Source organism: Bombus fervidus, chromosome 2 (assembly GCF_041682495.2).
Source record: "Bombus fervidus isolate BK054 chromosome 2, iyBomFerv1, whole genome shotgun sequence".
In the NCBI taxonomy this organism is placed as follows: domain Eukaryota; kingdom Metazoa; phylum Arthropoda; class Insecta; order Hymenoptera; family Apidae; genus Bombus; species Bombus fervidus.
In genome coordinates, this window is record NC_091518.1 from 21,704,289 (window position 1) to 21,718,791 (window position 14,503).

Below are 14,503 nucleotides of genomic sequence, written 5' to 3' on the forward strand. Positions count from 1 at the left end.
TAATTCATTTTAAATGGAGATAGACAATAATTGCAGAAACCAGACAGAGATGAAACAATCTAAAATATTCTTCTCGACTGTAAGAAAACGGCGAATGCGTAAAACAGTAGAGAAATAAAATGACCGCGAGGCTGAAACACTTTGGCAGCGGAAACAACGATGCGATAACAAGAGCAGAGTCGAGAGCAAGATCAGGGTCGAGTCCAAACAACACCCTTGAGACTGGAAAATAAAACAAACATAGAGAAACAATTTCCTAATTCTTGCTGTGTAGATTCTCAAGCGTGAAAGACTTTCGTGTAAAAGAAATAATCTTCAGAGCGTGTGTATTGTGCAAACCGAAGCGAAAAGAACTACGGCTGTGACAAAACCAACGATTAAATGCAGAAGAAAGAACAGAAACGCTAAATTACGCACATACTTACTAAAGCACAGAAGGGAAAGAAACGTAGGTAAACGTGCCTTCTTGTGAAAGGAGGCGGGAGAAATGAATCCAGCCATGAAAAACAAATTATTCAACAGGGAAAACAAAGAACAGTTGTGAAAAGACGGTGGGAAACCAGCGCTGGCGGGAGAAAAGAAAAACGAGCAGGTCAGCATTTGAACGCAAAAAAAGATTTTCGCGGTAATTACGGAGCGTTTACATTAGGATTATCCGTGAAGCACGTTCCATGAAACGACCGAATTCTGCGGTTCTCGGTGTCTACCGCGATTAAGTGGACATGTTTAATTTCGCTCGACCCGAATCCTTGTCATTGACGCCGCGTGAAAAGCACCTTCTGTTTCCGGAATGAAATGAAACGACATTCGTGCCGCCTTCCGAAAAGAGTATCGTCGCCCTTTGAGGGGAGGAAGTTGCGTTCAACAAAGGAGCAACACATGAATTGGTTGAATGAGGCATTTCAAACATGGAAACTCGCGAATAACGTAGTTGCGTTTGGAATATTAAAAGGTCGTTCTTTACGCTGTTGGCGGAATATTCGATTCTTTAAGGCTGAATGGGAATACATAAAATCGTCACTATTCGGCCGAGATAACTCGAATGAAAGAGAACGACCGGGATTTGTATGATACCTTTCTACTTGTATGTAATCCGAGGTTGGTTATGCCCGAATGAGAATTATTTATCTCTGGTATTTCCGTCGCTGTTCTGGGGTATTTAGCCGCTTAAAATACAGATTTGCGAAGTTGCGAAGATGATGTTAGTGGAACGTGACGTTTTTAAATTACGAAGGAAACGGGTTCTGATTAAAAAAAATTACAAAGTTCTTTCGCCGATTTTGTTATGGAATTTGTACAGAGTCTGCGAAATTGTTTAATCGAAGTAAGATTTTTCAGTGCCTACCTGTATAATTTGTTGTTGTAATTCGGTGTTTATTTGGAAAGTAGGTGTATGTACGATAAGTATTTTGAATAAATTTCGGTTAAATTTAACTGCAAATATAGAATATAAAACAGGCATTTAATAATCGTCCAATAAATGAAGATATGCTTAATTGTAAAATCGGAGAAAATAACGTTTAAACGATGTTCAAATAAATATCAGAGGGATGCCGGTAATAGATAACGAGTATAAATATCTCTACAAATATATTTTTGAAAACAAATCGATCGGTTATTTTACATTTCGTTTCAAAGGTCAAAAGCCACGGCTTCTGAAGAACAACACAGACGACCCCGATATATCACGCTAAACGTCTTGTTACGGGTTTACGCGCAGATTTACGGGGGCAGCTCGCAGAAGTAGGATGAAATCCTGTGGTCACGTGAAAGTCGCTCGTGAAATTCCTTTCGGTGAGACCCGGATGTTCGTCAGCGAACTGTGAATAAACGTTTGAACGCAACGGAAATTAAAGCGACCACCTCGTTACAGGCTGAGAATCATACCAGAGTAAATTATTTCACGACAATTTTTCACAAAATAGCGCGTTGGTGGTATTATTATTATAAAAAATTTAATAGACGTCATATTATTGAAATTATGACAACATATGTTGGCACAGAATAATGTTACAATTTACTTAAGCGAACTGAATGCAGCCAAACGAATGGAAAACACAATTAATTCAAATTATCAGAATTTTAATTTATTCTACTTCTCGGAGGTTTTTTATTATTTTTATACAACAGTTTCTAACACCTTCACGAACCTTCGGTAGTATTTTAAACAGTACACCTCCTTTACTACAAAGTTTCCATTTTTCCCTTCATAATTTTGTTTAACCGCATCGTTGAGAGTTCAGAAAGAAAACGCCGTTAGAAAACATGAAATGTCATTAACATTTTATCAACGGACCGCCTTCGTTACGATATTGTTCAAATTATATTTCATAAATTAATCCAGACGGGTATTGATGTTAAACTTTTAAAATACATCCATTAAACAGACTTTTCTTCTAAATTCTCATATTCCGTATTTACGCGAAATTTAATACAATTGTTTCATATAAAATTCCAATTGACGTGCCAGGGCATTAAATGTTCAACAATATGTCGAAACTTTGAATTACTTTAAACCTACTATATTAAAGTGCGTCTGGACCGGTGTCGCGTTACATAACGTGCTAAAAGGATTGACAGAAATCCGAGAAAATGAGGATCTAAAATCCTGATTAAAGTCACACGAGTTATATATCTTAATTTTAATTCAGTCGCTGTATCGAGAACAATATAAGGAGGCGTGTAACAGCGGGTGTCATCGCGTCAATCGATGTCGTTACTCGATGCTTCAATTTATATCGTGAGTGCCACTATATCGAGTTGGACGAACCATGACAATTCGCGCGTGAACTCGCGAAAATTCACGACGAGGATCGATACGGTCTAGGCTGAACGTATACGCTCGATCAATACGATGCCGGACGTTAATTAAACGTCAAATGCATCCATTAGAAAACGAAGTTTCCCTCTCTAGCCGCAACCTAAAGCCCAATTCGCACAGCTGCCTCGCTAGTGAATACTCAACGATTCGCATATAACAATATTTTGACGTAATTCTGTCTTGTTACGGAAACGTTTCTAAATTGTTGAACGATACTATCCGTAGTATTTAGATACTATGACTAAACCAAGATTGTTCAAACTGACCAATTCCAAATTTGAATGATCTTTAGAACGAACAATTTTATTCGATAAAATCAGAATACTACGATTGTAATTTATCTTGTTCCTGAATTAGATTATTTATGTTATCGTTTTTATTAAAGAAGGGTATATATATTCGTGGTTTGACGTGTATAATATATAATAGTTAAATAATTAAATTAATATCATTTTCTTACTATTTGTATTAAAGAGAACCTAACTTTGTTTCAGATCGTGAGTTTGGATTAGAATTAACAGATGATATGACGAATAAGATTCCAGAACCAATTACGTTCGTTTTAGTATACTTCTACTTGTTCTTGCGTAATTTTATACATCGTTTTTCACGTATCTTTCATTTTAATTTCCACGGTAAAAATCGACAATTTCGGTATTATATTCGTTAGGATAAATATATCGGATGAGAATAACGATTTCTTTTAACACGGCAGAGAAGAACGAAATCGATTTAATTGCCGAAGTCGAATATGATTTCTTTCATTTATCAGTCAGTTGCTTCGACTAATTGAAATATTACAAGTATCGACAAATTCTTCCCTTTTCAATCCAATTTCTTCAATTATATCTTTTGTGTACGGCTGGCATCTTGCAAGGAAGATCTATAGCTCAATTAAGCTGATCAATGGGAGCATTCTGAACTATTAACAAAAGTGAATGTGAACGTATTGTAGCAGGAAAGTAGTATAGACATATAATAAATCTTCCAATATAAGAAGTGATTTACCGCTATTAAACCAGGTTTAAAATTATTGAGATACGTATAATTTTATATGCTAGATTAGGTTAACTGCGTAGTAGTAATACTTATATGTGAATATCAGTGTGTGCAAGTATGCGTGTGCGCGGCGTCTCGAAAATAAAGGAATGTAAACTGTTCAATCGGTTAACAGGGTATGGAAGAAAGTGCTGAGACGCGTGTATCGATGAATATCATTGGAATCATTTATCAAATAAACATATAATTATTCTAATATAAATTCCAAGTGTAAATTTAATGTTCCTATACCATTATTTCGGTTATTAAGATCCAAAATTCAATATTTCTAATAAATTCATTATTTCTGTTAACACAGTTAATTTAAAACTATCACGATACTTTATAATTTATGATCATAGTTTCAATTAAATTTAATTCCAAATTCTGCATTACTTATTATCACTAATTACATTATTTATTAATTATAACCTCTTTTTTAACTCTAATATATATTATTGAAAGTCCGCGGGGATACAAAAGAATTTCATTGATAATGAAATCCACATCTGGCGTAGCTTCTTTCTTTCAATACTAGATCGCGAATTCTTTTCGTAAACCTTCTTTTCTATCCGGGTTCCCTCGAAATCTTCGAAGGGATCTAATATTTTTCAACTTCAATTCCTTGTTATCCCACATCCAGTCGCTGAGTCGTGCGATATCTACGTTATATTTTACGCTGATCTCTGCGAAACCCGTGGCAGATTCAATCGTATGCGCTTGAAACGAGGAATTTCAGCGGTACAATAGCAAATCTCGATCAAATTAGCGAATTTTTAGAAAGTAAACTGGCATCTCGTAGAAAACAACAAAAACCCGAGGAAAATTTTACACTCACCTCCTCCCAAACGAGTTGTTTACTTAATCCGGGACGGAGATTCATGATTTTCAGTTCGGCTGATTTCAGAACGCCATCCTGGGTGAACTCGACGTTCGGCTTCCCCTGATCACCCTCCACAGACACGTTTTTCAAATACCTGGAAAGAGAGGTAATACGATTCTGCCTTGAGGATAACTCGTCAATACAACACCATTTTGGTTTTATGAATTCTTCGGGTTTTAGGAGGACGAATCTTTTAACATCTAGTAGCTATAAAAAAGCAAGTTTAGAAGTATTCGTGCTACTACAGTTACGTACAGGTGACGTTTCTAAATAAATTGCAGATGTTATTATTTAGATTTCTTACGAATACAATTAAGAAAATAACGCTTAACTAAAGATTTGCTTCATCCAGGAATATCTTGCATGCTTTTTGTAAATTTGAATTCACCATAAATCCATGAACGTTCACAGTCTATCCATAAATAAATAAATTCTCTTTCTCATTGCTTCTTATCTCTCTTCTTTCTCGTATTTTCTCGTTTCTAGCTTCGTTTTCTTAATTTACAGGAAAATATCTCTCGATCTTAAAACTCGCTTCTGTTGTTACAACAGATCTGTCTGCGATCGCTTCAGTCTGCAAAGAATTGACTTTCTTCTACGAGTATTTATTATGTTCCTTCTGTTTCTGTAACGACGAATAACAACCCGGCGAGCTTAACTTCGATTTTTCTCCGTCTTGACATTTTAATTTCTTTCGTTCAGAGGCTACCACTTCTTGCCCATGAATAACGCATTATACTTCATGTGCAAGTCAATCCCACTCTAAACTCCGCCTTTCAATTAAATACGATCTACGATGGAAAATAAATACGATCGCAACGAGACGGTAACGACATTCTGCACGATTTTTACTCTTATCGCAATAATTCGGAATTTATCGTAATAATCGAAGTAATGCATGCAGGACTTTTAAAAGGCCATTTTTTCCGTCCCATGCATCAATTCCGATAAATTGATATTACCAAGTGAATTTAATCAATGTTCACATCCCCCATGGGTAATTAAGCCAAGGTTATCCTATGCGTAACGATTACTCGCATCGTACAACTGTACGCTCTGCCATCGAATAAATTCATTAATTAATCATACTCGAAATTTATGGTTGGTGGAACTGTTAATTTCATATCATAAATTGCATGCTAGATGATGCTATTATCTTAATTGTAATTTTAATGAAATTACGTGGCCAATTAATTGAAATGTAATGTTAAATGGTTTCTGATCTGCCAAAGTGGGATATATCTATTTCATTGCAATTGAATTTTATAGAAAACAGAAATATTCTATTAAAACACAGCATCGACTCGTCGTTGGCAAAAGATATTATCTAAAATGGTATTTCGTTAATTTCTTAAGGTTTACTCTTGTAATGTCGCATTTGCCGTAGATTAACTTAAAATTCCGTCACCGAAATATCACGTGACTGGATTTTGCATATTAAATCTCTCATCGTAAATTCAGAATTGGTAATTTTTATGCAACAATAGATTTTCATGCGATTACGGTAATATAACATTTATGTGATAAAACGACGAAATTAAAAAAATGTCCTCTTTTATTGTTCTCTTAGAAATAAAATAAAATTTAGCGAAAGCTCAGGAGATCATAACTGCGCAGATATAATACCGAGAGAACATAAATATGAAAATAGAAATATAAATATAATATTAACTCTTAAAAGATTATAATTATGCAATTCTACAAGAGTTGTATTTTCAAATATATATTCCTTTTCTGCAATCATATTCCATATTTCGTGTACCGAACCTAAAACTGTTGGATCGAAAGGAGCGCTTACTTGAAAAACAGATCCCCAGCGTTCCAGCGGGATTCGCCGTAGCTTCCCTCGCAGCTGAGCTGAGTGTTCAGACTGAAATGACTGTTTGCCTGATTGTTCAAGAAATCCTCGGCGCCGTACGCGTAAACTTTCACCGCGGTCGTGATTTCGCTGACCAGACGCTCCGTGCTCGTATCAAAATGTACTCCTGAAAAAGATAGACCAAAACGGTAAGTCGTAAAAACTCTGGAATTACATGTTTAAAAAGAATGATTTCTAATTAAATGAAAATACAGTCTGTATTTTATATAAATCATAACGCATTTAGAACTTGATTAATAAGCGAAATTTAAGTTCGTCGAAACTATTTTTAAGAGGGAAACGAGGAGTAAATAACTTTAGTTGATAGACAGGCTTCGTTCGAATGGATTTAATTAAATTCTCTTCGATACAGCTTGCTGTCCTCGAACGGTTGCTAAAATGGAAGACACGCTGATCGACAGCAACGCGAGTGACACAGCCGAAGCATATTCGTTGAACGCTTGATATCTGGGAATATTTTTCGTTCATTTTGCTTCTTAAATCACTGAATAACAAATGAGCGATTGATAATTTATCGCGTGAAAAAAGGTTATATTATATATAGTTATTGATTGTAACAGGCGACAGCGTTGATAGTTAAACTCGAATCAATCAGTGTCAGGCACAGTTTAATTATCACAGTTTAGAGAATGCGTGTGGAGAAAAATACGCGTATAGTACTACGAGAAGTTATAGTATACTCTCTATTGTGTTACAGATGGAACATTCTTATTCCAATTTCGATTAAAAGCTTTTAGGTCTGAGAACAGCTTATTATCTTAAGAAACGAAGCTACAACAAAATTCAATTAAACACTGCAATAGTTTTATGAAATATAACAATTCCTTTAGAAACGATTATACAGAGTGTGCCACTTAAATATTTAAATTTTTGCCATTTAAAGTTATCGAAGTTGTTCAATTGCGTGGATACAAAAAGTATTTTATGTACAATGTAAATGGTATCGAAAAACGTATATACACAAAACAACATTATTGGCTATTTGTATGTACAGTGGTGTGTACAATTAGGATATCCGCTTATAAATGTATAATGAGAAGTAAACAGAATTTTTATAATTCCAGTAAGGAAATTTTTTCCTTATTAAAATCTAATAGCCATTCCTATCGAATATTTAACCGGATATTTTATTTACGTTTTAAAACTAGCAGCATCCGTCCAACATATTTTTTCTTTGAATTTCGAATGGATGTATGATATATGATAACCCTCTGACAAGACCACGCGTTGAAAATCGATGAGACTGCAGGTACAAATAGAAACCGTTTTCGACTTTTGCGGCCTCCACTCGAGATAGCAGAATATTTGTCAATACCAAAACTTGAATTTTTTAAATTCACATATAGCTTTTTCGTCCTTTTCTTTCTCATATTTCCTGCCTTGTTCGCTGAACGTTCACGTTCGCGTATGCGCGCTCCCATGTGACCAACATCGTTACAGTACCTGCGAAAATATTGAATTGAGAAATCTTTCTGTCACCGGTGCGCTCGTTCAAGAGTCTGGATTTTCGTGAACGATGAAAACGATGTGAATATACGTATCTTCCTCTCGGCTTATCCACGAAAAAATAACCGAGAATAAATCGAGCGAAACGATACGAGAGTCGGAGATTTAAGGGAAATTAGAAAGAGGCCGCCTTTCAGTTGCAGTAATTTCATTTCGCGAACGTTATTATACCTCACGCGTTCTCGTTTTGAAGCTCACGAAATTACTCGCGAGGGAGAAACGTGTGCAAATTGTTTTGTATTGTCCCAGAGACACGTTAGAAGGAACGGAAGACGTTTCGTGTCGTCTAATAAACAGCTTCACGTTGGATCCTTGGATATTAAGATTTTATAAGGCTTGTACTTAGAGAATGTTAGGATAAAAATTGTAATTATATCAGGAGAGATCATAGATATTAATATTTCTCCTTTTTTAAAACAGAAATTAAAAAACAAAACGCATACAAAATCATATCTTCAAGTCCTTCAATCGAGTTTTTCATAGAAATTTTACGAAGCTCGTAAAAATTAATTTTTCTCTCCCTTATTCGATAACTTTATAAAAATCACGAGAAATCATTAAAATTAATTTCCCTCGCGTTTCCTTTTACGAAAAACTTTAAAAATTTAACGTTAAAGATATCTGGCGAATTATTATAGAATTTTAGTCACTGTCTATAACGCGTTAAGCTCCGTAATTGTCATCTGAACGTCAGCATCGATGCCTACATATAAGAAACTTCTCCATGTAAGGGATAACGGAAGAGAGTTGCCGGCTGTTAGAATTTTTAGTTGTTAGGATGGAATGCCGGTCGATATTTTGAGTGGCCAGTCGTTGAAAAGGAGATTCAACGGGGAGGCGAGAATCACGGAAATCGGAAATTGATGCCTTCCTCGAGATTCTGTCGTGGCTATCCTCTTGGGAGGAATAAATTCATCGAATTCTGTTCTGCAGGAACACGTCGAACGTCATACGCTTCGACAGACCTCTCGATTTCGTAGAGAAGAAGCGCAGCTATGACGTTTCCCAATTGAGTTTCCAATACTTATAGGTAAAGGAGAATTTTTTACTCGTTTCTGGCTAAATCTATGTTTCTTCGAATTTTTTCTTCAGGTTGGAAAGTGAACAAAATTAATAAAACAACGTTAATAGCGGTAAATTAATAAAATAATGTTTAACGAAACAAATTTCTAGCCGTGTATAATAAATATCTAATCGGTATTTATCGAATTGATTTTGAAAACTGCGTGTGGTACAATTTCGACCGTCTTTTATTTGTTTAGATGAAATTTTTGCTACGAGGAAATTTTATGCGTAACGCAAATATCGTATAAGAAATTTCCTAAGTTTGAGAAAAATACGAGTGGATGGTTCCTCGGTTCAATTTCGCGTTAAAGTTTATGAAAACATTAAATCCTTTTTCGCTTATTAAAACAACAGTAAGATAGAGATACGAAAATAAAAGAATCGTAACAGGAAATTTACTTAAAATTACTGGAATACGTATAATATTATCCTCTCAATACCACGAGAACAAAGAGTGACAACGGAAAGTCAAAATTTCATATCTCTGCCAAGTAAAGTAAAATACCTCCAATCAGCAAAGTAAAAATATTATGTCAGCTCCGCTTTTTTAAAATAAATCTATCTTTTCCCTTATCAAGGAGCTCATTCCTCCAACAAGATCGCTACACATATCGCGATGCATAATCACGACGCAGACTTCTAATTTATTGGAATTTAAATAAGCTCTACTATATTACCGAATAATTTATGCAACCTAACGTAACTGTTTACGCAAGCGGAGATTGCACGAATAAATAATTAATTCTTCCACTGAAGGATATATCAAAAGTTACAGATCTAAATGCATATTCAACTTTGATATCTCATAACACACACGCAAATACACAATTATTTTATTTATTATTATAATTAAATATATAAATAAATATTATTATATAATATTTGAATTGAATTGAACATTTCTGAGTGAATTAGAAATGATAATAAATAGATAGACACGTATAAACAAATATTTTCCACCAATCGTCAATCACCCAAATTCACTAAATACGTAACACGCCAATTAACCAAACATTTCCACTCACCAAGCATTCCAATTGGAAACTGGCTAGGCGTTTGCAAGTTTTCGATCACGCTCTGCGTCACGACCCACACGTAATTTTCACCGGTGATCTTGTAATCGTGCGCCGCACCCAAAATTGTGATGGCTTCTTCCCTCGTCGAGTAGAGTAACATCACTCTGGACTCGCTGTTTACCAACTCGAGAAGATCTCGTGTATCGGTGACCAGTATCGCGCTCAATATAGTAAACTTGAAAGTATCCTGCATGTCGGAGATCCTTTCACGGACCGCTTGCACGAAATCGTCGTGTCCGGCAATCTGCGATGTGACCACACTGAATTGATGCCATTTGTACCTCTCGAGGATGCTCAGCATCGCGGCCGTTTGGTGCTCCAACGATGGCGCCAGCTGCAGCTGTAGGTTACTCTGCGAAGCTCTCTGAAAGATGACGAAAATTCATGTATTTTCAAACGGATCGTTCTAACGTGACATTCCCGTAACGTTGTTGAGCTACGATTTAACTAATTTGACGTTGTATCACGTACAACCAATTTCGTTTTTTGCATCGACTTAATAAGCTAATCAGTGATTATTTATGCAAAACTTTTATAACTACTATCGAAGAAATGGAAACTAAGGGGAAATTGGTTTTATATATTAACTACTCTAACGAGTACGAAGTGTTTTAAATAATTCTGCATATTGCCCGCGTTCTGTGTATTTTTGCAATTTTACATTTTTGCATATATACATAAAAATCCGCAGTCTATTATACGTAATTATTCGTATATATAGGTATCTGATAAAAAATTTCGACGTCATTTTCGATTCAATTTATTCTCCATATTTTTCAACCGTTAAAAGATTTGTTACGCTGCAGGAAAAATTTCCACAATCGTTATCGATGTGCATGATAATTCATTCCAATTTTTTGCTGGAGATTTTATTATTATTATTATTTTAAGATATTATTGTAAGCGAGAGTGGAATTCGGATATAAGAATTCGTGAATTGTAAAGAGGTTAATGTTAATTGCGTACAATTATTGCTAATTTCATTAGTAGTGTATTTTATCAGAAATCTAAATTGTTGTATCTAATTACTAAACTCTGGATATTTATTTCTGTTGGAATACAACGATATTACACGCATAGACACAAATACTCTTATACAGACATCTACACAGGCATTTGAACAGGACACTTACACAGGTCATACTCGTTACTGTATAGAGAGTGGGGTTCAAAATATTTAAGGGATCATGTGTCACTACCTACAGTCAGTCTGAGAGTAACTGGCCAATTGTCAACAATATCCGTACGTTGTTAATTATATCACTCGCTTATATACATTAGGTTCTGTAGTTCTGTTTAATAAATATCACCGAATATTATTTCAACATAAACATCGCGTCTTCCGCAGATTATTTATCTTAACTTTAAGATTAAATTCTAACAATTTGTATATTTTTATACGATTTTGTATATTTTGTAGCATCGATCGTGAACATGCATATTTTTAATAAATATATTCTTAAATTTATATTTTTATAAACGCGATTAAGCAAGTGACCTAAATGGAAATTTATCTCACGTATTAAATAATATAACGAATTTTGAATATTTTATATATTTTCGCGTTTTTTAACTTTCTATAAATGCTTACTAATTACTGTAATGCGTGTAAAAATACTATTTCTAAAAAAATGGCCGGAATTATCTTTCTGCTTGATACGAAGGTAACATTCGTGTTGTTATAATCGTGTTTAGAGAAATCACGAAAGTTTAACATGTTAGAAAGTTTTTATTTCTATTTTGTATTATAAGGAACTGGAAAATATTTTTTTAAAAAAGAAGGCCGTGCTTTGTTGTAAAGTTTGTAAAAAGGAACATTTGGATCAACTCACTCGCTCCAATCCCGAGTTATCTGCATTCCATGCGATCACTGGAATTCCTAAGTAACCGGCCAGCTGCAGAAAGTATTGAGCACTGGCAGTGCTGCGGCCGTACTTTTCGTAGTTCATCAGGTATAAGATAGCGGACACGTTCATCGGCAGAAATTCGTTGCATAGCGACTTCAGAATTTCTGAAACACAAATAAAATACCATCGACGTTAGACATTCTCTTCTTAACGAACAAAAGTATTCGTCAGAACGATACAACATTCTTGTTGAATTATACATATACATATTTGGAAAATTTTCAGGTATTCTACTAATTATAATTCGAATCACTTTCTTAAGCAAATAGAATATAGAAATCTTTTTATTCGATCGCTCTTAGAAATATCTTATGTATATACACATATATTATACAAAGAATTGTTAAATCTCGTGAACACTGTATCTTGATTGTATTGGTAAAATTTGAAGCAGATCTAAAAATGTATGTATCGTAGAGATTACAAAATATCTACGAGGAGCATACAGCTAATTCTTCGCTGTACTAATAAGCCACAATATTTAATGAGACCATCTTTGGCATTAGTTATATGTTTAACACCACTATTTATACTATATATTAATTTTTCACTAAGCGTATGCTTGCAATAAATATCTTGTAACTTTTATACATTTTCTGATTGGTTTCAAATTCTATCATTTGTAATTACAGTAGTCGCGTTCGTTTCAATGCTAATGAAATTTCAGAAAATTTTGTACAATTCGCGCAATATGTATATTCATAAGCTGTACTAAGCAACTTTCGTGTGAATCTTCCCTGACCTGCGCAATTACTCGTGTACTAAGTAACTTCGTATGTGACTCACATTCGACAATTTCAAAGTTTGATTCCATCTTTTTATAATCGTGAACAAAATTCCCACATCCACGACTGAATCTACGCGAAGTGACCTGAAAATGGTGACTACACGATAAAATAAAAGTAAAATTATATAGGAATTTCCCGCATGATCGAAGGAACGAAGCTCGTAATCGTGTTTGCGTGATTTATTGGGGGTATAATCGTTCCAGCACAGTATCCTGCGGCTATTGACGCAATTTATCGCAATTGCACACGGATACGAGCAGCGAATGTTTCCTTTTGGGCGGGGTACGCGCGCTTTTACAAATGGACACGATAAACGTTAAGGTCACGAAGGAGCAATAGGGTCGATTACCAGCGCGAAACGCTGTCTCGATTGATCAGCGACGATTAATTTTACAAAAAGCTTACAACTCGATCGATTTGATCACATGCAGGGGAGCAACGGCGAGAAAACCGATCGAGAGAAGAGCAGCAGTTGCAAAGTTTGCGATTGAAAAATTCAGAAGCTGTTGGTCAAACTTTAATCTAGAGATAATAGAAATCGTGAGCTCCTATCCGTTTGGAAACCCTTACTGGAAGCAATAAGACGCATCTGCCGCGTTCGAGATGATAATCCTCGCTTTGTTTTCTTTCTTTCTTCCCTCGATGCTTCGTATCGCCAGCAATTTCATTTCCTCGTTTACAGTTCGCGGTTCATGATCGGTTTGTTCTATTTTTACTGTAAACAGGAGAGCGCGGTTGTAATGGGTTATTTTCGCAAGGGCGAAAGATACCGTAGAAGACGAAAATTGATTGATTCACGATGATTCAGGAAAGTTTCTATTGGATTCCCCTCTATAACTTCAGGGAGAATTTATAGCATGCTAGGCTGCAGCTATGTTATTACGAAAGCAATAATGAATCTTTTTCATTCGAGGTAATTTAAATGCAAACAAGTTTGTAGCTGTTTGTAATTATTATTTTATCACTGCATATTAATTTCTACTTTATTTTCAGATCTTATTTTGTAATTTTGTTATTCATTATACAGCATATTAATCTATAATTTCCCTGTATCACTGCCCACTTTACGAAACGCTTATCATTGTTCTAGCTAATTCAACATTTTATTTCACAATTCTATCATTTGTTATTGCATTTTAATTGCTAATTTTACGGTATCGCTATCAATTTTTTGGGACACAAATTGTTTTTCAAGTTGGTCGAATAATTGTATTCCCTCGTCACAAGCAAGATATTTATTCTCTTCGTTTAGAATCGTGGAATAATTTCCGAGAATATTCGATGGTACGCTTACAGTCCTCTTTCTCGATCGATCCACTACGCTTTTTAGCGATCGTCGTTACGAAGCAACAACGCAATCGCGGAATCGCGATCATTCGAGTCATGGACACATCCTGACCTGTCCCACAAAACTCTCCGCTTCATCCCTCGATGCCCGCGTGACCCTGTTTCTCCATGCCCTCGTTCCCGTCTCTGTTACATTATTCTTTCCAGTGGTTTCTTAATTTCACTTCTTGCTTACGATCAGGATTCCCGAGGG

At 35.2% G+C, this 14,503-nt stretch overlaps 1 protein-coding gene across 10 annotated transcripts in view; it reads right to left on the reverse strand.

Moving 5' to 3' along the window:
* Window positions 1-14,503, reverse strand: part of Nmdar2 (glutamate ionotropic receptor NMDA type subunit 2) — a 368,342-nt gene that overhangs the window by 69,466 nt on the left and 284,373 nt on the right. For all 10 annotated transcript variants that reach the window (XM_072021787.1, XM_072021784.1, XM_072021785.1 and 7 more), the window contains 4 exons: window positions 12,101-12,279; window positions 10,218-10,632; window positions 6,541-6,727; window positions 4,698-4,836 (listed from right to left, as the gene is read on the reverse strand). In XM_072021787.1, the coding sequence (XP_071877888.1) occupies window positions 4,698-4,836; window positions 6,541-6,727; window positions 10,218-10,632; window positions 12,101-12,279 (920 nt within the window). The remainder of the gene's footprint in view (window positions 1-4,697; window positions 4,837-6,540; window positions 6,728-10,217; window positions 10,633-12,100; window positions 12,280-14,503) is intronic.